At 47.4% G+C, this 24,304-nt stretch overlaps 2 protein-coding genes across 3 annotated transcripts; both read right to left on the bottom strand.

Annotated features, from left to right (window-relative positions):
• Nucleotides 1-564: 564 nt before the first annotated feature.
• LOC128421838 (calmodulin-A-like) lies at nucleotides 565-17,039 on the bottom strand. Of its 2 annotated transcripts, XM_053405091.1 has the most exons (3): nucleotides 16,477-17,036; nucleotides 16,173-16,198; nucleotides 565-1,402 (listed from the first exon to the last, which is right to left on the bottom strand). In XM_053405091.1, the coding sequence occupies exons 1-3, from the start codon at nucleotides 16,896-16,898 to the stop codon at nucleotides 930-932; spliced, it is 921 nt and encodes a 306-aa protein (XP_053261066.1). In that variant the 5' UTR covers nucleotides 16,899-17,036; the 3' UTR covers nucleotides 565-929. The 2 variants fall into 2 exon arrangements, with proteins under 2 accessions (XP_053261066.1, XP_053261065.1); XM_053405090.1 differs by lacking the exons at nucleotides 565-1,402; nucleotides 16,173-16,198 and adding an exon at nucleotides 6,161-6,399 and having other exon boundaries at nucleotides 16,440-17,039.
• On the bottom strand, nucleotides 10,232-10,731 carry LOC128421839 (calmodulin-like). The gene has a single exon (XM_053405092.1). The coding sequence runs from the start codon at nucleotides 10,532-10,534 to the stop codon at nucleotides 10,262-10,264; it is 273 nt and encodes a 90-aa protein (XP_053261067.1). The 5' UTR covers nucleotides 10,535-10,731; the 3' UTR covers nucleotides 10,232-10,261.
• Nucleotides 17,040-24,304: the final 7,265 nt, after the last annotated feature.

The raw sequence follows: 24,304 nt of genomic DNA on the forward strand, positions 1-24,304 counted from the left end.
ATTTATTTATTCATTCATTTAAGCAATTAAAATTTAACTCATTACATTACTCTGCTTGGGGAGGGGGAATAAAAGAGTTTTACGAAACCCTCAGCTCCTGACACTGGTACTCCCCATTTGTAAGAACACTTTCCTACGGAACTTTCCAAGTCATTGCTGTGCCCATTTCACAGAAACAGGAAGCAAGGGCATCAGAATTCTTTCGGGGGTTTTTTAACAAAAACTCCAAGGTGCACCTATCAGAGCCTGGTGCAAAATGGTGGTTCGGGGGCGGAGCCACACCCACGAATCGTACACCAGAGTGACCTGCATTCTACAAGTGCAAATCTGTATTTGACATACGACACATCAGTTAATCTGGCCCCAAACTCTTAATATTGGTTAGCAGTGTTGGAATTGGGGGGGGGGGATAGAACAGATCAAAAGCAACCAATTAATAATACTTGCATTCTGCAGACGAGGTTGAGCAATTAAAACAAGACCAGCCATGGCAAAATTTATTTTCACTTGCTGATGTTACACTATCAGGCGTCAGAAATATTCATTATATTATTTGTACCCGTCCCCAATCTTCTCCAGTCCACCCAGTAGATCATAATCTACCTTCCATCTGTTGGCTCCGTTCTAGACTGTGGTTAGCCACCTCCTCTCAATTCATTTTGTAGCAAGAATGCAACGTGATCCCATTTGCCACACCACAAATCCCTCTGAGCCACAGAGAAAGCGAAAGGAAAAAGTGCATTGGAACTCCAGATTCTTCCATCAAATTAACGCTCCACCGCTCATTATCTGTTTAATCATATTTGATCAGCCACTAAGCCAAACCACCTCACCCAGACCATGCAAAGGAGAAGAAGACATGTCTACTGAAATAGCTGGAAGTCCCGCTGTCCTCGGGTACGCAGACGCAAGTCCCTCAGGAGCAGTCTTCACTTGCCGGACATGATCCGCAGGAATTCCTCGTAGTTGACCTGCCCATCTCCGTCCACGTCAGCCTCCTTGATCATGTCCTCCACCTCTTCGTCCGTCAACTTCTCACCTAGCTTGGTCATGATATGGCGCAGCTCCGCAGCGCTGACGTAGCCGTTCCCATCCTTGTCGAAGACCCGAAAGGCGTTCCGGATTTCTTCCTCCCCATCGGAGTTCTGGATCTTCCTGGCCATCAAGGACAGGAACTCTGGGAAGTCTACAGTTCCGTTCCCATCAGCGTCCAGCTTATCGATCATTTCCTTGAGCTCAGCTTCTGTTGGGTTTTGCCCAAGAGACCTCATGACGGTGCCCAACTCCTTTGTGGTGATGGCACCATCTCCATCTTTGTCGAAGATCAGGAAGGCCTCCTTGAATTCAGCGATTTGCTCTTCCGAGAGATGTTCAGCCATGGCTTCCTCCTTGCTTCTGACAACTTCCACGGTCACCCTGTGAATGCCTTGGCGTTCTCCGGCGCAATGAAGAAGTTCTTCTCTTCCCTTTTTTGGGAGTTGCCGAGAACCGCGGGTGTCTTCTCTGGCCCTCGGCCCAGGGATGAGCCACAATTTAGGGAAAGGTTAGGCAACACCCAGGTGAAGCTTCTGTTGGAGCAAAGTGAATCACGGGGAAGTAGGAGATCCACACCCTTTTAAGTTACACAACCTGCCAGTCCCGTTTGGGTAGCAGAGGCAAGAAGGTAACGAACATTATATTATTTTATTTTGGATTCCATGTAATTGGAGGAAAGGGAATCATGAAATTAAAAGTGTGGTTTTATAGGAAGGCCTTCATTTGTGGGCAAAAGCAGTTTGCAGAATCTTGGGGTGCTAGAGGTAAAAGGGTTAAATTGTAAAGGACCCCCTGGATGGTTACGTCCAGTCGAATTTGACTAGGGGGTGCAGCGCTCATCTTGGTTTTCAGGCCGAGGGAGCCGGCGTTTGTCCACAGACAGCTTTCCGGCTCCAAAAACTTATTGGAGGTCCCAGGCCACAGGGAGGTTAGGCTGGTCTCAACCAGAGCCAGGGCCTTTTCGGCCATGGCCCCAATCTGGTGGAACGCTCTGTCACAAGAGACTAGGGCCCTGCGGGACTTGACATCTTTCCACAGGGCCTGCAAGACAGAGCTGCTCCACCAGGCCTTTGGCCAAGGCACAGCCTGACTCCCTCCTTTGGTAATTCTTCACAGAACTCTAGCCCAGTGGTTGCCATTAATTTGATTTGAACTGATTTTATGATGAATTGATTTTAGAATGCTTTATTATTTTTCATAGGGACGCGGGTGGCACCGTGGGTTAAACCACAGAGGCTAGGGCTTGCCGATCAGTAGGTCGGCAGTTCGAATTTGAAAGCATGTCAGAGTGCAAGTAGATAAATAGGTACCGCTCCGGCGGGAAGGTAAACGGTGTTTCTGTGCGCTGCTCTGGTTCGCCAGAAGCAGCTTAGTCCTGCTGGCCACATGACCCGGAAGCTGTATGCCGGCTCCCTCGGCCAGTAAAGCGAGATGAGCACCGCAACCCCAGAGTCGGCCACGACTGGACCTAATGGTCAGGGGTCCCTTTACCTTTACCTTTATTATTTTACTGTTGTTAGCCACTCTGAGCCCGGCTTCAGCTGGGGAGGGCGGGATATAAATAAAATATTATTATTATTATTTATTATGTGGCCAGCAGGACTAAACTGCTTCTGCCACAACAGGACACCGTGATGGAAGCCAGAGTGCATGGAAACGCCATTCACCTTCCCGCCAATAGATGACATAATAAGAGTTTATAATATTCGGCATGGCATGGGTGGAGAAAGGAATTTCTCCCCCTGTCATAAGTCTAGAATTTATAGGCATCCAAGGACGCGGAATGTTGGAAGATTCAGGACAGAGCGTTTAGCTTTGGAACTCCTGGCCTATTGAGATAAACTACGTGCTTTCCTACTGGAGTCTCTTTGGCACCTGATAAAAACGTCTTGTTTAGACACGTCTACCCACATGCTTAGAAAGTTGGAATAATTTCAATCTTGTTTCAGTATGTTTTAAAGAATGGTTTTGAATTTTTCCCGGTTTTGCTGTTTTATCTTTTTGTAAACCACTGGCACTTTTTTTTTCTTTACAATTAATAGGTGTATACATCTTATGAAACAAAGACAGACAGAAAGAAAGAAAGATCTTCTCTTTTTATGAAGATTACCTGCTCTGGGATCCCACAGCTTATTCTCCCCTGGTCTCCTCTCTGGTCCAAACAGGACTAATTTAGCCAGCTAGCCGTGGTGATCATCTAATGTTTATTGGATGGATTTCCCCCCTAAATTGATTTTTGAATTCTGAATTTATTGTTAGTCACGTTTATACTGTATTTTATGCTGTTTTGGTTGCATCAATTGAGTGTTTTAAATTTGTTGTTAGCCGCCCTGAGCCTGGTTTTCTGAACCGGGAAGGGCGGGGTATAAATAAAAATCTATTATTAATAATAATAATAATAATAATAATAATAATAATAATAATTATTCTCATAAGACTAGTACTTGCAGACATCCACTGAAGCTGACTGTTGGGAGATTCGGGACAGAGGAAGAAAGTCCTTCTTCACACAGCACAGAGTTAAACTGTGGAACTCCCTCCCACAGGAAACTGTCATGGCCACCAACATGGACGGCTGTAAAAAAAGGATTGGAGAAATTTATGGATGGCTAATGGTTGTGATGATGTAAGTAGTGATGCTTCTGAATACCAGCTGATGGAAACTTCAGGAGAGGGAGAGTTGCTCTTGCACTCAGATTATGCTTGGAGCACAAAATTGTTAGGGGTGCAAAATTTCCACACCTGGTGCTGCCTCAATACAACTGCAAGCTTCCGCCACCGGGGTCTGTTGCAAACCAGGAAGCAACCTCTCCAGACAATGGAATGACTCTTCTTTTATGATCTCTGTGGTTTTGGTCTCCTGGGTGACACGGGCACCCTGAGGCAGTGCTCCCTCTCTTTCTTTCCCTCCCTCCCACCATCCCCTCCACAAAGCCCCGGGCACTGGCAACCCACGCTATGCCACTGACCACTGGGATAATGTCAAACCTAGACCGCACTGGCAACCCACGCTATGCCACTGACCACCAGGATAATGTCAAACCTAGACTGCACTGGCAACCCACGCTATGCCACTGACCACCGGGCTAATGTCAAACCTAGACTGCACTGGCAACCCACGCTATGCCACTGACCACCGGGATAATGTCAAACCTAGACCGCACTGGCAACCCACACTGTGCCACTGACCACCAGGATAATGTCAAACCTAGACTAGTTTTCCAGTGCTTCCTCTTCAGCTGATGAGCTGCTGCCACTGAAAACATAACTAAGTATACCAAGGTTAAATTTGCATTCATTGCCCAATGCACGTTTGTCTCTGGCCCACGCATCGCCAGCATCCGGCCCCCAGATGGCTGCCCAACAGGGAATGGGGCCCTCGGGCCCCCATCCACGTGAGTACAACAAAGCGCCCTGCCTGTTCTCTGGATCTAATGTCCTCCTTCGCTCTCTCCCTGCTTCACTTCCCGGCAGGCTGTCTGGAGAAAAGATCTGGTGGCTCAGCGTGGTGCTTCTGATCTGACTACCATTTGTCATTTTAGTTTCTGGCCCCCAGATGAGATCATCTGTCATCCTCCGTCATTTTCCGTAGGAACCCAAAGGCCCCTGACAGAACGTGAGCCATTTGCTTTTCCTCCTCCCTTCTCAGGGAACGCATGTTTGGCTCAGAACTACTCTGAGATGGTTATTTTTCACAAGTTGTTTGGGGTTGTCCGATGCTCTGAAACCACTGTCTTGAGACTCAGAGGTGGAGCCTTGAAGCAAAATAACTCAAGGACTGCCTCTCCACATATGTCCCAGACCCTGTGATTATCATCTGGGGCCTTTCTTCAAGTGCATCTTCCACAAGAGATCAGGTGAACGGCAACCTGAGAACAGGCCTTTTCTGTGGTGGCTCCCCGTTTGTGAAATGCTCTCCCCAGGGAGATTCACCTGGCGCCATCACTACAGATCTATAGTTGCCAGGCAAAAACATCCCTCTTCTCCCAGGCCTTTGGCTAATTAAACATGGCCTTCTGACCTTCTGGCCTTCTGGGTTGTGGTTTTTGTTGGTTACTATGGTATGTATGTATGTATGTATGTATGTATGTATGTATGTATGGTATGGTATGTATTGGGATGCAGGTGGCACTGTGGTCTAAACCATTGAGCCTAGGGTTTGCCAATCAGAAGGTCGGCGGTTTGAATCCCCGCAACGGGGTGAGCTCCCGTTGTTCGGTCCCAGCTCCTGCCAACCTAGCAGTTCGAAAGCACGTCAAAGTATAAGTAGATAAATAGGTACCACTCCGGCGGGAAGGTAAACGGCATTTCCGTGCGCTGCTCTGGTTTGCCAGAAGCGGCTTAGTCATGCTGGCCACATGACCTGGAAAAACTGCCTGCAGACAAACACCGGCTCCCTCGGCCTGTAAAGCGAGATGAGCGCCGCAACCCCAGAGTCGTCCGTGGCTGGACTTAACTGTCAGGGGTCCTTTACCTTTATGGTATGTATTTTTATACAGTCATACCTCATGTTACGTTTGCTTCATGTTACGTTTTTTCAGGTTGCGTCCCGCTGCAACCCAGAAGTACCGGAAAGAGTTACTTCCAGGTTCTGCCGCTCGCGCATGCACAGACGTGCAATTGACGTCCCACGCATGCGCAGGAGCGGCGAATCGCAACCCGCGTGTGTGCAGATGCGCCACTGCGGGTTGCATTCCTTTCATGTTGCGAACGGGCCTCCGGAACGGACCCCGTTCGCAACCAGAGGTACCACTATATTCTAAACCACCCTGGGATCTTCGGATGAAGGGCAGTATACAAATTTAATAAATCATAATAATGATTCTCCCTGGTAGAGATGGGTCCATGCCCTAAGTTTCACAGGAAACGAAATTCCCTGTGAATTGTCTATGACTAAAGTTTGAACTGGAACGGGTAGATCTTCTGGCAAAAGGGCCAAGCCAATTGCAAGGGAGGATCAAAGCTCAAAACCTGCTTGCCCTGGCTTACAAAGGCATGGGACCCAACCCTGGGAAGGTCTACTGCACAAGCACCCCTGAACTGAATGGGAGAATCTCCCAGGGGATTGCACCCAGAGATGGAACTGCCAAATAATAGACTCCACAACTGAAAAGAGAACCATGGATTTATTTTCCCCTGAGGCCTGAGACGTCAACATCAGCAACATCTGCCCCAGATCGTTATTTCGGGTGTGTCTCCTTCAACCTGGCTGTGAAGAGGAAGACGCTTGAGAATGTTCCTTTGCAAGCTCCTCCAGTTCTCAGGTTGCAGTTCGGGGTATTAAGTGTCGACAGGGATGGTGGCGAGACGCATAGCATTTTTCTGCAAATTTCAGCCAGTGGGTAAACCGAAGTCTCAGCTCCGCTGCAAAGAGTAAAGAGAAGAAAGAAATGGTGAAATAGAGAATACAGTGGTACCTCGGGTTACAGACGCTTCAGGTTACAAACGCTTCAGGTTACAGATGCTTCAGGTTACAGACTCCGCTAACCTATAAATATTACCTTGGGTTAAGAACTTTGCTTCAGGATGAGAATAGAAATCGCGTGGCGGCGGCAGCAGGAGGCCCCATTAGCTAAAGTGGTGCTTCAGGTTAAGAACAGTTTCAGGTTAAGAACGGAACTCCGGAACGAATTAAGTTCTTAACCCAAGGTGCTACTGTATGGTGAGGACCATTCGTCGACCCGGTTAGAGTCATCATTTTTGTTGTTATTATTTATTTAATTTATATAGTGCCCTATACCTGGGGGTCTCAGGGCGGTTCACATAATAAAATCAAGATATAAAACCACAGAATACCTAATAAATATAAAAACAACAACCCAATAGCCCCCAAAAACCCCACATAGGGTGCAAATCAGATCAGTCAAAGGCCTGGTTAAAAAGGAACCTTTTTGCCTGGCGCCTAAAGGGCTATAATGAAGGCGCCAGGTGAACTTCCCTGGGCATTCCGCAGATGGGGAGCGACTGTAGAGAAGGCCCTGTTCTCGTGTTGCCACCCTCTGGACCTCTCGAGAAAGAGGGTCTCAGAAGATGATCTCAGGGTCTGGGTAGGTTCATATGGAAAGAGGCGGTCCTTGACATATTGCGGTCCTGAGCCGTGTAAGGAATCATGGAGTCGGAAGGTCCTCGAGTCCAACCCCCGCAACGCAGGAATCTCAACTGAAGCATCCCTGTCCGATAGCTGTCCAACTGTCCAAGAAAAAGCTAACAAGAGCTTTCACACTGCAGACAGTAACGGAATTGCAGGGAACCCAAAGATCATCTGTTCGGGCCTCAGGGCCACCTGGTGGTGAGGCCAACGCCAATAGCCAAAAGTCCCAAGGAGAGTCCAAAATCCAAAAAAGCTGTGTTCATCCAGTATTTTATACACACACACACACAGAGAGAGGTTCTCTTGCATAGCAGGGGGTTGGACTAGATGACCGCCCCGGGTCCCTTTCAACTCCATGAGTCCACGGATATATATATAGAAAAACACCAAAGAGCAGCAGTACATAGCATAATCGCCAGGACAGATCCTGTACCATTATCCTTCACCTCTTCTGTTGTTCCCATCCTATGAAAAGGATACTACCGAATCGGACGTTATATTTAAAAATGTCCTTTAACATGCGTGTTAGAGACGTGTAACTAGAAGCTGCTGGAGGAGCAGATAATGATTTTAATCACAGCAGGCAGAGTGGGGGAGTTTAACCCTTTCCTTCCCTCACCGCCGCTGCAGTCCTGATGAAAAGGACCCCTCTGAAGCTGCTATTTGCACAGGAAGGACACACACACAATTGGGTGCCAATGCGAAGAAGACACGTTCCGTCCATTGCCCTGTTTCGTCCAGGTAAAGCCTTTTGTAACGCTGGAGCAGTGAGGAGAGCTCTGCAGGGCCAAAGCCCTACGGGACCGCTTCTCCTGGTATGTCCCACGGAGGACCTTACGGTCTTCAAACAAAAACATCTTGGAGGTCCCAGGCCACAGGGAGGTTAGGCTGGCCTCAGCCAGAGCCAGGGCCTTTTCAGTACTGGCCCCGAACTGGTGGAACGCTCTGTCACAAGAGACTAGGGCCCTGAGGGACTTGACATCTTTCCGCAGGGCCTGCAAGACAGAGCTCTTCCACCAGGCCTCTGGCCAAAGCGCAGTCTGACTCCCTCCTTTGGTAATCCTCACAGAACTCCAGCCCAATGGTTGCCATTAATTTGATTCTGAATTGATTTTAGAATGAATTGATTTTAGAATGCTGTATTACTTCATTGTTGTTAGCTGCTCTGAGCCCGGCTTCGGCTGGGGAGGGCGGGATATAAATATATTATTATTATTATTATTATTATTATTATTATTATTATTATTATTAAGCAGAGTTTATCCCTCAGCCTGCTATGGCCGGCCAACCAGGGGGATGCAGGTAAACCCACAAGCAAGACAGGAACGTCGTCTGACTGAACGTCGTTGCTCACGCAGATCCTTAGGACTCCGAATCCCATCAGCCCCAGCCAGGGTAAGGCTGGCTATTAACAACTTGGGACCACTTCAGCTACGAGACGCATTCGCTGAGATTCCTCCCTTGCAGGGGACTGGAGTAGAGGACTTTGGGGTCCCTTCCAGTTCTACAATTCTATGAGATCACCTTGCCCCACATGAGCCCATTCAAACACTTTGATTGGTGGAATTGGCATGGGTGCCACATACAGTGGTACCTCGGGTTAAGTACTTAATTTGTTCTGAAGGCTGCTTTTAACCTGAAACTGATCTTAACCTGAAGCACCACTTTAGCTAATGGGGCCTCCTGCTGCTGTTGTGCTGCCGGAGCACGCTTTCTGTTCTCATCCTGAAGCAAAGTTCTTAACCTGAAGCACTATTTCTGGGTTAGCGGAGTCTGTAACCTGAAGCGTATGTAACCTGAAGCGTATGTAACCCGAGGTACCACTGTAATACCTGGTCCATATTTGTAATAGCTCGATAATTCAGCATGGACTTTGGAAGTCCCTGCCTATTGATAGGTGCCTTCGCTGTACTCTTTTCGGTGTCTGCTAAAAACATCCTTGTTTAGACGAGCCTAGCAGTTCGAAAGCACGTCAAAGTGCAAGTAGATAAATAGGTACCGCTCCGGCGGGAAGGTAAACGGCGTTTCCGTGCGCTGCTCTGGTTCGCCAGAAGCGGCTTAGTCATGCTGGCCACATGACCCGGAAGCTGTACGCCGGCTCCCTCGGCCAATAAAGTGAGATGAGCGCCGCAACCCCAGAGTTGTCCGCGACTGGACCTAATATTCAGGTGTCCCTTTACCTTTACTCAGATTCTTAGAAAGTTGATGTGAATTTTAACCTGTCTCATCATTTTAATTTCTTGTAGGTTTTAAGCTGCTGTTGTCAATTTCCCTTGATTTTACTGTTTTACCTTTACAGGCTGTTTTTTACAGTGTATAAATCTTATGAAATAAAACGAACAAAAAAAGTTGATTTTTTTTGTTTTGCTGTGCCTTTTTTTTTTTGAGTCGACCTTTGATATTTGTGTCTGTACCTCTGATATTTACATCAGGAAAATTGCATGGGAGGGGTTAAGCCTATCCTCTCTCCCCAAACCTCCTGCTCTGGTCAAACTCAGAGCCCTCAAAAACTGCGTGTTTCGGATTGTCGCCAGCCAAGCGTTACTCAAAGTAGTCACATCCATACATTTCACCCTCAATTTTGGTTGTTCTTTAAAAGCTATTCTGTGCATCTCAAATATCTTGAAACAAAAGGTAGTTTGAGAGCTGAGGATTAGGCAGAGGAAAGAAGCAAGAGAGAAGGCCAGCAAGAAATACATTTCTGATTCTGCCCAGTTTTCATCCTAAAATGGGATATATAGCAGGAACAGGAATAAACACCCATTTTTCCACATTTTTCCTCGGAGAAACCCATGCTAAAGTGCTGACAGATATCTGCCTAATATATACATTTTTGCTAAGCAACTTCTCCTAATATAATGCATCTTTGCATCTCGTCATTTTCACGAGTTTGCATTACTTGGTTGGGGCAAAAAAAACAGAATGCAAAATTCGGAGAAGCGCAAATTTCAAAGAATGGTACCTATTGAATTGAATTCCTGCCCTGTCCCTAAGAGATGGCTCCCTGCCCGTGGTCACATCTCCCCTCTTCCCTCATCCTTCATCCACGCATCACTGCCAAACTCTTGAACTGGAAGTTCCTCAGGGCAGACAACTCTCCTGCAACTGTGCATTTAATGTGAGATTAACCTGTACCTAGAGTGCAGGGCTCCGGGGGTCTCTGGCCACCATCAGCTTCTCAAACTCCTCGTAGGTGACTTTCCCATCCGAGTTGGCGTCCACCTGTCTCATCATCTCCTCCACCTTCTCGTCCGTGAACGTCTCCCTCAGGTTGACCAGCACGTGCTCAAGCGAGCGCATGACTTCTCCCAGCTCCGACGAAGTGATCACCCCATCGCCGTCCGTGTCAAAATGTGTGAAGGCCTCTTTGACCACGTCGAGTTCTGCTTCTGTGAACCGGTAAGCCATGGCGTGTCCGTCCTCTGCCCAGCACAACCTCTCTCTCTCTCTCGTCTCCAGGAAATCACTCTCTCGTTATCCCTGCTGAAATGGGAAAATCCAGCGTCTGCCGGAAGGAGGAGATGATGAAGGGCCGGATTGCTTCGGTCCACACCCTGGCCTGGAGAAGGATCTACTTGTTTGTGGTGAAACTAGTCAGAGGAACAGCTTTGCCCCAGTGTAGGTCGGGCTCTTATAGGGTTGGCAGACTAGGTGATGCTCCACTATCGACATCCATCATCTCTGCAACTTCAAGGAATGCAAATCGGGTGGAGCTCTTGCACGTCGCAACTTTCATCGCATTATCCGTCCGGTTTCGTGACATCAGCACAAAGCCCTGAGGTCTCCCTAGTTGATTTTGTGGGTGTGTGGGTGTTTGTGTGATAAATGCACCATTCGCATAGGTGTCAACCGTCCCTTATTTGGTGGGAAACTCCCTTATCCCAGCGCCGTGTCCTGCTGCTGACCCTTATTAATGATGTCCCTTAAATTTCCCAGGTTTCAAAGGAAGCAGCTCCTCTCCCTCCCTCCCTGCCGGCCAGGGAGGAGGGAGGCTCCAACTGTGTTGCTTGGCTGCGTTGCTCACCCAATAAGGAGTCAAAGAACGACTGGGGGGTGGAGCTTGCATGCCTTGTGCCGATCAAATCGGCCGCGTTGCCTAGGGACTCGCCTTTGCTCAGTGCTTCCCAGCGGAGAGGTGACGGTGGTTTCCCTTGCTGCATCCCCTTTGCCGGGTTGCTGCGCTGTGGGAACCACCGCTTGAGGCTTCGTTTGACTGCTGGCTGGGCTTTCTGCCTTTGGCTCAGAGGGACTCAGAAGTCGAACCTAGCTGTGCCTGGAAAATCCCTTATTTTTGCTGCTGATCCCTTATTTTTGAGGCTGCTGGTCCCTTATTTTCAAATCTGTAAGTTGACAACTGTGATAGGAACTTAGGAGTCGAACCGACGGTATTCGTCTCAGAGAATCGCAGAATTGCATTATTTTCTGGTGTGGAAAGAATGCAGTCTGTCACTGAGCTACATAGTCCACATATTAATCCTCCACACAATGATTCTGATGCAGATGCAACACATTTTCTCAACTCTCAAGAAGCACCGTTTTACTGACAGGGACAACGCAGTTCCCTTTCTAGCTAGTCCATTGCTATTGCTGATCCTTCACTCACAGTTTGGTGATGGACTTAACATCAGGTGTTTGGGTTTTTAAAAAAAGGATTGGGCAAATTCATGGAGGATTAGGCTACTGGTGGTTGCTATGTGCAGAGGCAGTGTACCTCTCAGTGCCAGGTACTGATGAAATGCATTGGTTCCTTCACACCCTGAGATTCTAGGAAGCATCTGAGATGAAGAACAATGGACCTCTATAATTATGTCCTTATTGTAAGGACACATAATTATTTCCTTATTATGCTTTTTATAATTGCATCCTTATTATGACCACAATGTGAAATGTTGATCTCATCCACCCTCCTAGACCCATATTGGAAAGGGATATCACTGGTGACAACTTACATTGCCCTTCCTCCTGTCTGCAATAATCTGAGACCTTTAAGAATTTAATTTTAATTTCATTTTAATTAAATTTTCTGTTTTACAATTTAAGATACATATTTTTACACCCTTAAAATATCAGTGACTTCCCTCCTTCTCTTTCCATGGTTCATTTTACATATCATAAATCCCTGCATATTTTACAGAAACTATACCATTCAGAATTCCATCATTACATCCATCATGACTTATTTACCCTGTTGAATTTATCTTAATGCTGCCAGCGTTTTCAGCTGTACACAGTTATTTCCCATATATTCAATAAATGTTTTCCAATCTTCTCTAAACGTATGTTCTTCTTGTTCTCTTATTCTATATGTTAAGTCTGCAAGCTATACCTGAAGGAGCATCTCCACCCCCATCATTCAGCCCAGACGTGAAGGTCCAGCTTTGAGGGCCTTCTGGCAGTTCCCTCCCTGTGAAAAGTGAGGTTACAGGGAACCAGGCAGAGGGCCTTCTCGGTGGTGGCGCCCGCCCTGTGGAATGCCCTCCCGTCAGATGTCAAGGAAATAAAAAACTATCTGACTTTTAGAAGACACCTGAAGGCAGCCCTGTTTAGGGAAGCTTTTCATGTTTGACCTTTTATCGTGTTTTTAATATTCTGTTGGGAGCTGCCCAGAGTGGCTGGGTAAACCCAGCCAGATGGGCAGGGTATAAATATATTATTATTATTATTATTATTATTATTATTATTATTATTATTATTGATTTTGCTATAATAGTGGTTCAGCTCCTTTCTCCTGGGCTGTGTCCAGAAAGTGGGGGGGGGATGAGTGTTCGGACCCCTGGGATCTCACTTGTGGGGTGCCTCAGGGTTCCATCCTCTCCCCCATGCAGCCGCTGGGAGAGATCATCAGCAGGTTTGGGTTGGGTGTCTATCAATATGCGGATGATACCCACCTCTACCTCTCTTTTAAATCAGAACCAGTGAAGGCGGTGAAGGTCCTGTGTGAGTGTCTGGAGGCGGTTGGAGGATGGATGGCAGCTAACAGATTGAGGTTGAATCCTGACAAGACAGAAGTACTGTTATGGGGGGACCGGGGGTGGGCGGGTGTGGAGGACTCCCTGGTCCTGAATGGGGTAACTGTGCCCCTGAAGGACCAGGTGCGCAGCCTGGGAGTCATTCTGGACTCACAGCTGTCCATGGAGGCACAGGTCAATTCTGTGTCCAGGGCAGCTGTTTACCAGCTCCATCTGGTGCGCAGGATGAGACCCTCCCTGCCTGCTGTCTGTCTCGCCAGAGTGGTGCATGCTTTAGTTATCTCCCGCTTGGACTACTGCAATGCGCAGAATGTGGCAGCTAGACTGGTGACTGGGAGTCTATTATTATTATTATTATTATTATTAACTGCGCAAATTCTGGCAACTTAAGTTGCCACCCTGGTTGTTTCCATATTTTACTACACTGGGCTTTGCCCTGATTTCAGAAGATGAGAGCACCAGGAGACGCCTGTGAATAGCTGTCAACTTACAAATTTGAAAATAAGGGACCAGCAGCCTTGAAAATAAGGGATCAGCAGCAAAAATAAGGGATTTTCCAGGCACAGCTAGGTTCGACTTCTGAGCCCCTCTGAGCCAAAGGCAAAAAGCCCAGCCAGCAGCCAAACGAAGCCTCAAACGGTGGTCCCCACAGCGCAGCAACCCGGCAAAGGGGATGCAGCAAGGAAAACCACCATCACCTCTCCGCTGGGAAGCGCTGAGCAAAGGTGAGTCCCCAGGCAACGCGGCTGACTTGATCAGCACAAGGCATGCAAGCTCCACCCCCCAGTCGTTCTTAAGACTCCTTATTGGGTGAGCAACGCAGCCAAGCAACCCAGTTGGAGCCTCTCTCCTCCCTGGCTGGCAGGGAGGGAGGGAGAGGAGCTGCTTCCTTTGAAACCTGGGAAATTTAAGGGACATCATCAATAAGGGACAGCAGCGGAAACTAGCGCTAATACACCCAGGAACCTCACCAAAATGCTGGAGAGGGTGCACCTCCACAGGCACATACCTCCACATGTGGTGGGAGTGTCCCAAAATTCAACTATTCTGGACAACAGCCATACAAGAAATATGTAAAATAACTAAGCAAGAAATAGACATCACCCCAGAATTGGCCCTACTAAACATCTTCCAAGACAACAACGCCCATTTACACCACAAAGAACTCATAACCCACCTGCTCTCAGCAGCCAGAAACACCATAGCCAGACACTGGAGAGACCTGTCAGGAGTAAGCATGGACCAATGGTACCAAATAGTATGGGAAACAGCCCTACTAGAAAAATTAACTAATAAACTGAAACTGACATGGGGACAAACAGAAGAAGACGCCTTCACCCCAGTATGGCTCCCCTTTATCACATACACAGCCCAACAGGACAATGACAATAATCCACCAACAGCATACAAATCAATATGGCTAACCTGATCCAAAACACCCACCCACCTCACTCACACACGAAAACATGATCATGGAGCCCAAGAAAGTAAAATCTCTCACTGCCTTAGAATGCAACTTAGACGGATACAAACCACAGGAACAAAGGCAACTGAGTCCAGCTGTTGGCCCATTGAGCTTGATATTGCCCACACTGACTGGCAGAAGCTCTCCAGGGTTTCAGGCCTCAGTCCTCCCCACCCCTGCCTGGTGATGCTGGTGGAATGGAGCTGGGATGTTCTGCACTCAAAGCAGATGCTCAACCCCTAAGCTATGGAGACCTGGAGGATCAGGCCAGTGGCCCAGCTGCTGCAGCACCCTGTTCACACAGCAGCCAACCAGATGTCTGTGGGAAACCCGCAAGCAGGATTCGAACACAAGATCCCTCTTCAACGCTTGTTTAGATTACTGGATTGAGCTGAGATGGCAAAGCTGACATGCCTAATCAGAGAAAAGCCATTGTCAACATTTACTAAAGATGGGGGGGGGGATATTAATTTTTTTGCACAAAAAATAAAAAATAAGTCGTTATATTTCGGGTTGAGGATTGAAGATAATGTTGGCACATAGAAAGTAGTTTTGTTGTCTGCATGGATGTGTTGAACAATTTTTATATACTACTGACAGATGAAGAATCGGAAGTTCTCTTTTTTTCTCTTTTCCTCTTGCTTTCTCTTTTTCCATTTTTCCATTTCTCCTTCCTCTATTTCCCTGCTTTCTCTCTCTCTCTCTCTCTCTCTTTGATTTGTGTTTTCGCTTAGATTAGGTTTCCAGTTTTGACAAAAAGAGATTTGGTCATAAACTTCGCATTCCTTTTCTCCCAAATCTTAATAAAACCGATTCAAAAATAAAATGAAAAAGAGTTGTCTCCCCTCCTGTGGATTCCAGGAACTGGCATTTAGAAGCACTGTTTGCTGCCTCCAGCAGTTTGAGAAGCCTCTCAAATTTGCTGAGTTGCAGAGAAATGGAGTGCAGGCGGCGCTTTGTCCAGTTTAATGGTCAAATTTCTCCTGCCTGCTACACCACCACCTTCCCAGGAAGAAAGGCTTCTGGCCAGGCAAAAGAAAAAGTGAGAGCACAGAGGACAGAAGCAAATGACTACTAAGGGAAAGTGCAATTTGCGGAGTTCCATGGAGCTCCCTGCAAATTAAACATGGAGCTCCATGAATTAGTGGTCATCGTTGGCCACAGTAAAGTCTACAGGCCTGTGCCAGTACCTGTTCATACACATCCCTGTATCGCCTTGCCTTCTCCTATTCTTCCTTTCCCTTTGTTCTCTCTCCAGTTGAGTTTTGGGACTGTAGGCACCTTGGGGCAGGGAACTGCCTCCTGCACCCCACCGCAAAGCAATGTACTGCCATGAAAATTGCAATGGTTTGAAGCTTCTGGGAAATGATATTTAACGAGATGAAAAAGATGTTGAAACCAGAAGCATTTTTACTTGGCATTGTAGGAGATGATATTAACAGACAGGATTGCAAGTTGTTTTTATATGCAGTGACGGCAGCAAGAATATTATTGGCACAAAAATGGAAGCAAGAAGAACTACCGACGAAAGGACGAAATTCTTAGAAGGACCAGAGATTCTTAGAAGACTGGAGTAAATATATGAATTATTTGAAAAGTAATAGTAACGAACAGATTACGCCAGTAGGATTGCAAGAAGTTTTCTAAGGAGGAGTATTTGAAAATATTACAAGTAAGATTATAAGGAGAATTATTAGTTAGTGATAATTAAGAGTAATAGAGAAATTACGAAATGCAGAAGAACGGAAAATCATCAGAGGTGTTGACAGAAGTCAAAAACATTGTATAAGATAAGAAGTTATGTTATATGAATGTTGGAAATGATATGTTAAAAAGCTAATAAAAATATTTTTAAAAGAAAATTGCAACGGTTTGTTACCTAGGGCCTTTACTTCTCCATCATCACCCGCACAAATTCTTCGTAGTTGACTCTCCCGTCTCCGTCCACATCGGCCTCCTTGATCATCTCATCCACTTCTTCGTCCGTCAGCTTCTCCCCCAGGTTGGTCATGACGTGGCGCAGCTCCGCCGTGCTGATGTAGCCGTTCCCATCCTTGTCAAAGACCCGGAAAGCTTCCCGGATCTCCTCCTCGCTGTCGGAATCCTTCGACTGCTTGGCCATCAGCGAGAGGAACTCGGCAAAGTCCACCGTGCCGCTGCCATTCGCGTCCACCTGGTCAATCATGCTCTGCAGCTCAGCTTCGGTGGGATTGTGGCCCAGGGAGCGCATGACGGTGCCCAGCTCCTTGGTGGTGATGGCCCCGTCGCCATCTTTGTCAAAGAGCGAGAAGGCCTCTTTGTACTCGGTGAGTTGCTCCTCCGTGAGCCGCTGAGCCATGCTGCTGCCTCCAGTCTCACAACAAGCAACCTCGCTCTCTCTCTCTCTCTCTCTCAGTTGTGATCCCTGCCGAAACAGGAAAAGCTAGCATGGTGTAGGGGCGTTGAGTGATATCAGCCCACACCCTCATTCGTGGCCTAAGGCCTGGCTTTAGATCCCGCTCCTTTCTGGAGAAACCTGCTGAGAAGATAGACTCATCAGGCGTGGTCTGGTGCCAGAGATGGAGGGTGCTCCTCAGGGAGGGGCCGTAGCTCAGTGAGAAGATCATCTGCCTAGCAAGCAGAAGGTGTCGGGTTCAGTTCCCACTGACATCTCCAGGAAGGGCTAAAAAGCACCGGTTAGTTGCTGTGACTGGCCATAGTTCCATCTGGCTGGGTTTCCCCAGCCACTCTGGGCAGCTTCCGACAAAGACCCAAAATACACTAAGATGTCACACACTAAAAACTTCCCTGAACAGGGCTGCCTTCAGATGTCTTCCGAATGTCAGGTAGTTGTTTATCTTTTTGACATCTGATGGGAGGCTGTTCCACAGGGTGGGCGCCACCACTGAGAAGGCCCTCTGCCTGGTTCCCTGTAACCTGGCTTCTTGCAGGGAGGGAACTGCCAGAAGGCCCTCAGCGCTGGACCTCAGCGTCCGGGCAGAACGATGGGGGTAGAGACGCTCCTTCAGGTATACTGGGCCGAGGCGAAGCTGAACAATATAACACAACACGATGGCCAATAACAATGCCACTAAACACTATTTATAGACTAATGCAAATGGTCAGAAATTGCAACCAAAGTCTCTAAATCTTCTTCTCCAGTCGCAGTAGAATAATTCAAAAGTTCGATATGTACGTAATCTGTCACCGAATATTGCCAGAACAGAGTTTCCAGATAACCAATCTGTTTCGCTCAATGCTTCATCAGCCTATCTTGATCTATTCTTCATCAGCAAGACTTGTAAGAAGTAATATGAGAAGAGTGCAGTTTTATTTCTTTACAAGACAATCTTGCAGTATCATATGAGCATTGATCCAGAGCATATTTTCTACAGTGTTTATATTTGCTTACATATAAGATTGGCAAAGAAGCAAAGCAGCTAGTGAGCCTGATCTTTATTGATCTGTTGCAACAGGGTGCTCCCCTCACATGCAGGAAAGGAGGAGGTGTGCCTGCCCTTATATAGACATTTTAAATTGCCCGCCCTGGAGTCCAAGACCACCCCCAGAAACATCAAAGCTACATCATAGAAAAGGTGGTCTACAGCAGAAATCTGAGTGGGTTGTTTATCTCTTGTCTGGCAAGTTACCTGTTAACGCTTACTTGATTGGATACCCTGGGGAGCCTGGCCAGTCTTTTGTAATGATAAATACTTAGTTCCTGTGCCAGGTCATAAAGGTAAAGGGACCCCTGACCATTAGGTCCAGTCGTGGCCGACTCTGGGGTTGCGGCGCTCATCTCGCTTTACTAGCCAAGGGAGCCGGCATACAGCTTCCGGGTCATGTGGCCAGCATGACTTAGCTGCTTCTGGCGAACCAGAGCAGCGCACAGAAACGCCGTTTACCTTCCCGCCGGAGCGGTACCTATTTATCTACTTGCACTATGGTCATAGGCTCACCCTATTCATACACAGACATACCCTTAAGACAGGATTTGTGAAGGAAAAGACAATGGGGAGGCTTTTCCATTTGACTTTGCAGAGCAAACATTTGGTCAGTTTGGGAGTCCAAAACGGTTCCAGGACTGTTTTCCTGTGCTGCTTCAGACATGTGGTTTATATATTTATGTAGATGTTTGCTTGGTACATTTATTATATATGTAATATCTTAATTTTTTTTATTTCACATGGGAACCCCCCCCCCAATTGTCTGCTACTCTTCTGATGACTTAAACATTCTGTTTTCCCAAAGCAAGAGAACTGCTCCATCAAGAGGGGGAAGAGGCAAGGAGGAACATCTGAAGGAAAACCAAGCAACTTCATATCATATGATTCCAGCGCTCCAACCCTCCGTTACACGGGAAAACACTTTGGGCTGTGTGGAAATTTCCAGGGCTCGAGACCCCCCTGTGAGGCAGTGTTTTGTTTGTTTGTCTGCTTGCTTTCCCAACCCCTCCACCTGGGAGCAAATCTCTGAAGCAAGCTGCAAAGGGTTTGTTGCAGGAATTTATGTATAGGTTGGGGGGGGTTGCCCCTCCAGCAGATATCATGCACATGCAGCCCACTACCAAAATCAGCACAATCGCTTTTGTGACTTTTGTGATTTGTCCCCACAAAACATTTCATCACAGTTTCTTCCTATCTATTCAAAGGGCCTCTGCTGCACGATACCAAATGTAAGAATTCACTGATAAATGTCTCTATGTACTGGCTCACTGGGAAAACTTCAGAAATCCATATAGACATGTGAGTTCAGCTACTCAGCAGCCCCTCTGCCTGAGTGATAATCCCTGGCCTCCTGATACCTGAGTGCCAGACAGGTAGCCATTCCAGAAATAACAAGCCCAGATGAAGACAAAAGGGTGTGATTCACTTGGCTGGGAAACAGGGAAATGTAAGTATCTCTTTTGTTACACTTGATGGGTGTTTGGTGGAGGGCAAGGAGAACCATGGGGCAGGGTCCACGATGCTCAGATTACTGCCACCAGACCTCCCCTTTCATGACGTAATCATGATGTATTAGTGATGTAGTTTGGGGGGGGTGTAACATGGGGATTCTCTTTTGTTCGGGGCTTCCATCTTGTTCCACCTGGTGGCAGGTGGGAGTCCTGTCGTGACAGTCTTCAATCAAGACCAAGCCTACTGGCTGCTGTTTTGCTCTGGGATTCCTGGCTGGTGTCCTTGTCTTTTGTCCAAGGGAGCACTCAGATTTCTCCATTAACAGGTTTTAGATCAGCAACTCCTGAGGATCAGCCAGGTTCAGGCTACGGTTGCCAACTTTCAAATCAGCTTGGGCAGCTGCGTCTCACAGAAGTTTGAACAGCAGGGATTTCACAGCACAGGTGTTAAGTGCCTCTCGCCCCTGGGAAATTGCCTGGGAGCGAACACAACCCTCTGATAGAGTTTCTCCACCCAGCTTAAGCAACAGTGATGGATCTCTTCCTGATAAACACCACTGTAGACTCATTCGCCCTCGTGGCAGAGCTGGGCCTGTAACACTCTGCTTGAACAGGACTTCACATGTTCCTGGAATGGATCCTGGCACCGGACCAGTTTCCGTGGCTCAAGAACTCAATATAAGCCTTTACATACAAGCAGGATTCCCCCTGCCTCTGTGCTATTGTTTCCCATTATTACTCAGTTCTACAGTATTTCTCTCTGTTGTGTATTTTGAGCCTGAACTGCGCTTGCAATTCTCCAGAGGTCTCTTTTTCAAGAAACAAAACCAAGGCGTTTTCTGTGTCGCTGACAACCCAGGAAGAAGCCGCCTTTATTTCTCCGTGAAGCCTTGATGCAGAAATATCAAGCACGCAGCGCCTGGGTTGTTCAGTTTCACTTCTTTTCCCGCAGTTCCGAGGCACTCGGAGGACGGAGATGACTCACTTCTAAACAGGATGTGACCCTTGCCAACCCAATTTGCCTTCGGTTTCGGTTTGAGGCTCTTCGTTTCATTTTGGTGCCGTGTCCAGTCAGTCGCTGGAGACAAGGACGCTGAGGTCTCCATCAAGCTCGTGCAAGCTGTTATAAGAATTTTAAGGTCTTGGATATGTAATAAATGTTCATAAATGTACCAAGCAAACACGTACATAAATATATAAACCACATGTCTGGAGCAGCACAGGAAGACTGTCCTGAAACCATTTTGACTCCCAAACTGACCAAATGTTTTCTCTGCAAGGAGGGAGGGGGTGAGGGAACCTTCCCATTGTCTCAGGAATTGGGTAATCACCATCTCAAAGGAATGGCCAGACTACCAGGAAAGCCAATCAGATAAGGCATTATCAGCCTTCTTTATGGTCCAGCTCTCACTTCCATACATCACTACTGGGGAAACCACAGCTTTAACTATACAGTATGGACTTTTGTCGGCAAGGTGATGTCTCCGCTTTTTAAGATGCTATCTAGGTTTCCACTGCGGCGGGAAGGTAAACGGCCTTTCCGTGCGCTCTGGTTTCCATCACGGTGTTCCATTGCACCAGAAGCGGTTTAGTCCTGCTGGCCACATGACCCAGAAAGCTGTCTGTGGACAAATGCCGGCTCCCTCAGCCTGAAATGAGATGAGCACCGCAACCCCAGAGTCGCCTTTGACTTTACCTTTACCTCACTGGGTGACCTTGCACCAGCCACTGCCTCTCAGCCTAACCTAAGGAGAAAACCCTACACAAATGTGGAGTCCCTAAGAAGATTGGATGGCGCCTTTTACGCCTCCTTCCAACAACTCCTGCAGCCCAGCTGGTGCCAAACGTCTTGCTCTGCTTTCCTTTGGACCACACATCAGCGAGGCCGAGATGGTGGTCTTGTCATCTCAGCAGCCCAGGACCTCCAGACATACTGCAAAGGCTTGCGCCCCAGGGAGGTCACTGACGCAGCAGTTTGACTTCACCCCCAGAGGTGCACTCCATTGTCTCTCAAGATAGACAGATGCCAACCACAAGAAGAACTCTGAGTTGTCTACTACACATTGTTTGGGGAAAGTCACACTACCTTTCTCCCTTGTGCCCCGGATTTAGGACAAAAACTGTCTTTGCCATTTCAAAGAATCCTATAATGGCAGAGCTGGAAGGGAACCCGTGTTAAGTATAGTAGATTTAATTGACACAGAAATGGAAAATGTATGTGTATTAAAGGTAAAGGGACCCCTGACCATTAGGTCCAGTTGTGGCCGACTCTGGGGTTGTGGCGCTCATCTCGCTTTATTGGCCGAGGGAGCCGGTGTACAGCTTCCGGGTCATGTGGCCAACAGGACTAAGCCGCTTCTGGCGAACCAGAGCAGCATACGGAAACGCCATTTACCTTCCCACTGGAGTGGTACCTATTTATCTACTTGCAGTTTTGACGTGCTTTCGAACTGCTAGGTTGGCAGGAGCAGGGACCGAGCAACGGGAGCTCACCCCATCGTGGGGATTCGAACCACCAACCTTCTGATCGGCAAGTCCTAGGCTCTGTGGTATAACCCACAGTGCCACACCTTTATATGTGTATTAATGCAGGTTGAAAATGGAAAATGGCTGTGTGAATAAGACTTGGCTTTTGTCTGTACTGAATCTTCCAATCTCCAGCTTCACTGGATGTTCCCAATGAAGATGCCATTCTATCATGAAAATGAATCATCTTATATCCCCGCAGGGTAGGTCAAGAGTATTACTCCAACATCCCAGATGGCCTCTAAGAGAGAGAGATGGTTAGTTGTTGAGTTTCTGGGCAAGGTGATAATTGAGGACTTGGGAGCAGAGCAAAGACAGGTGAGGGAAACAGGCAGACGTCATAAATAATCGTGGGTTAGTCAACGAATTGCTTGCGGCTACTGGTCAGGTGCTTTAATTAGCCATGTGATTAATTAGCATGTAGTTCAATTATCCCTAGGACCTCATGCAGTTGGTATGTGGTGTCCTGTTTAAAAACAATAGCATCAAGCAGGTATGTCGTTTATACATTGGCACATGATATAATTGCGATAATGATAGAGGAACAATTCCATTCTTGGATATTTTGGGGTTTTTGAGTGGAAGTCACTGGGTTGGGATTAGAACTCAGTCCCACCATCTCGTCCTCTGCCGTCTCCTTCTCCTTGTGCCCTCCATCTTTCCCAGCACCAGGGTCTTTTCCAGGGAGTCTCCTCTTCTCATGAGGTGGCCAAAGACTTGGAGCCTCAGCTTCAGGATCTGTCCTTCCAGTGAGCACTCAGGGCTGATTTCCTTCAGAATGGAGAGGTTTGATCTTCTTGCAGTCCATGGGACTCTCAAGAGTCTCCTCCAGCACCAGAATTCAAAAGCATCCATTCTTCGGCGATCAGCCTTCTTTATGGTCCAGCTCTCACTTCCATACATCACTACTGGGAAAACCATAGCTTGAACTAGACGGACCTTTGTTGGCAAGGTGATGTCTCTGCTTTTTAAGATGCTGTCTAGGTTAGTAAAGGTAAAGGTACCCCTGCCCGTACGGGCCAGTCTTGACAGACTCTAGGGTTGTGCACCCATCTCACTCAAGAGGCCGGGGGCCAGCGCTGTCCGCCGACACTTCCGGGTCACGTGGCCAGCGTGACATCGCTGCTCTGGCGAGCCAGAGCTGCACACGGAAACGCCGTTTACCTTCCCGCTAGTAAGCGGTCCCTATTTATCTACTTGCACCTGGGGGTGCTTTCGAACTGCTAGGTTGGCAGGCGCTGGGACCGAACAACGGGAGCGCACCCCGCCGCGGGGATTCGAACCGCCGACCTTTCGATCAGCAAGCCCTAGGCGCTGAGGCTTTTACCCACAGCGCCACCCGCGTCCCTGCTGTCTAGGCTAGTGAAGAATAAAATAAAACCACAAGGTGGTATCCAGCATTAGGTGGTGCACACACTAGGCTGGTAACATGCACATTTATTTTTTCCATGTGCACTTCTGTGTGTTTGTTCGCACACAAGAGCTTCCAACTAGTGGGTGGGGACTGGTGCGGGTGAATTCACATTTCATGTGCTGTTGTCCCTGCCCACCCCCCAACCCTGGGGAATTAGGACTTCCCCACCCTCCCTGATTTCTGGAAACATTAAGTTCAGTCTGAACATATATTTGTTTACCTGTGTGCATGGCCAATATTATTATTATTATTATTATTATTATTATTATTATTATTAATTATTATTATTATTATTTCTTTTAGGTACAAGTTTTCTGATATGTCAGACTTGCACAAAACAGTGGGGTTTGGTTTTGGTTTTGTTTAAAAAGAAATCAAATCTCCTTTTGTGTTGCAGCCAGCCCCACCTGCGATCCACCACGGAGGCCCTCGCCAATGGACAGAGGGGATGGGGGTGATTGATGTCACCAAGCAAAGGCCACCAAGAGAGCAAAGAAACAAAACAGCTGCCCAAACAATGTGCTTCGGTTACATCTGCAGTTAATAATAATAATAATAATAATAATAATAATAATAATAATATAATATTATTTATACCCCGCCCATCTGGCTGGGTTTCCCCAGCCACTCTGGGCGGCTTCCAACAGAATATTAAAATACAATACAGTGGTACCTCGGGTTACAGACGCTTCAGGTTACAGACTCCACTAACCCAGAAATAGTACCTCGGGTTAAGAACTTTGCTTCAGGATGAGAACAGAAATCATGCGGCGGCAGCGGGAACCCCATTAGCTAAAGTGGTGCTTCAGGTTAAGTACAGTTTCAGGTTAAGAACGGACCTCCAAAAGGAATTAAGTTCTTAACCCGAGGTACCACTGTAGTTTATTAAACATTAAAAGCCTCCCTAAACAGGGCTGCCTTCAGGTGT

Source organism: Podarcis raffonei, chromosome 10, assembly GCF_027172205.1.
Source record: "Podarcis raffonei isolate rPodRaf1 chromosome 10, rPodRaf1.pri, whole genome shotgun sequence".
Taxonomy (NCBI): Eukaryota; Metazoa; Chordata; class Lepidosauria; order Squamata; family Lacertidae; genus Podarcis; species Podarcis raffonei.

Excerpts from the sequence above, each read along its gene's own strand:
- LOC128421839 (XM_053405092.1), bottom strand. The coding sequence starts at position 10,534 with ATGGCTTACCGGTTCACAGAAGCAGAACTCGACGTGGTCAAAGAGGCC.
- LOC128421838 (XM_053405091.1), bottom strand. The coding sequence starts at position 16,898 with ATGGCTCAGCGGCTCACGGAGGAGCAACTCACCGAGTACAAAGAGGCC. Across the intron at positions 16,199-16,476 it reads GGGAGAGTCAACTACGAAGA|TTCTTGCAATCCTACTGGCG; the intron begins ATTTGTGCGGGT and ends TCCTTAGAAAAC. Across the intron at positions 1,403-16,172 it reads CAATCCTACTGGCGTAATCT|TTGTCAGAAGCAAGGAGGAA; the intron begins GTTCGTTACTAT and ends TGACCGTGGAAG.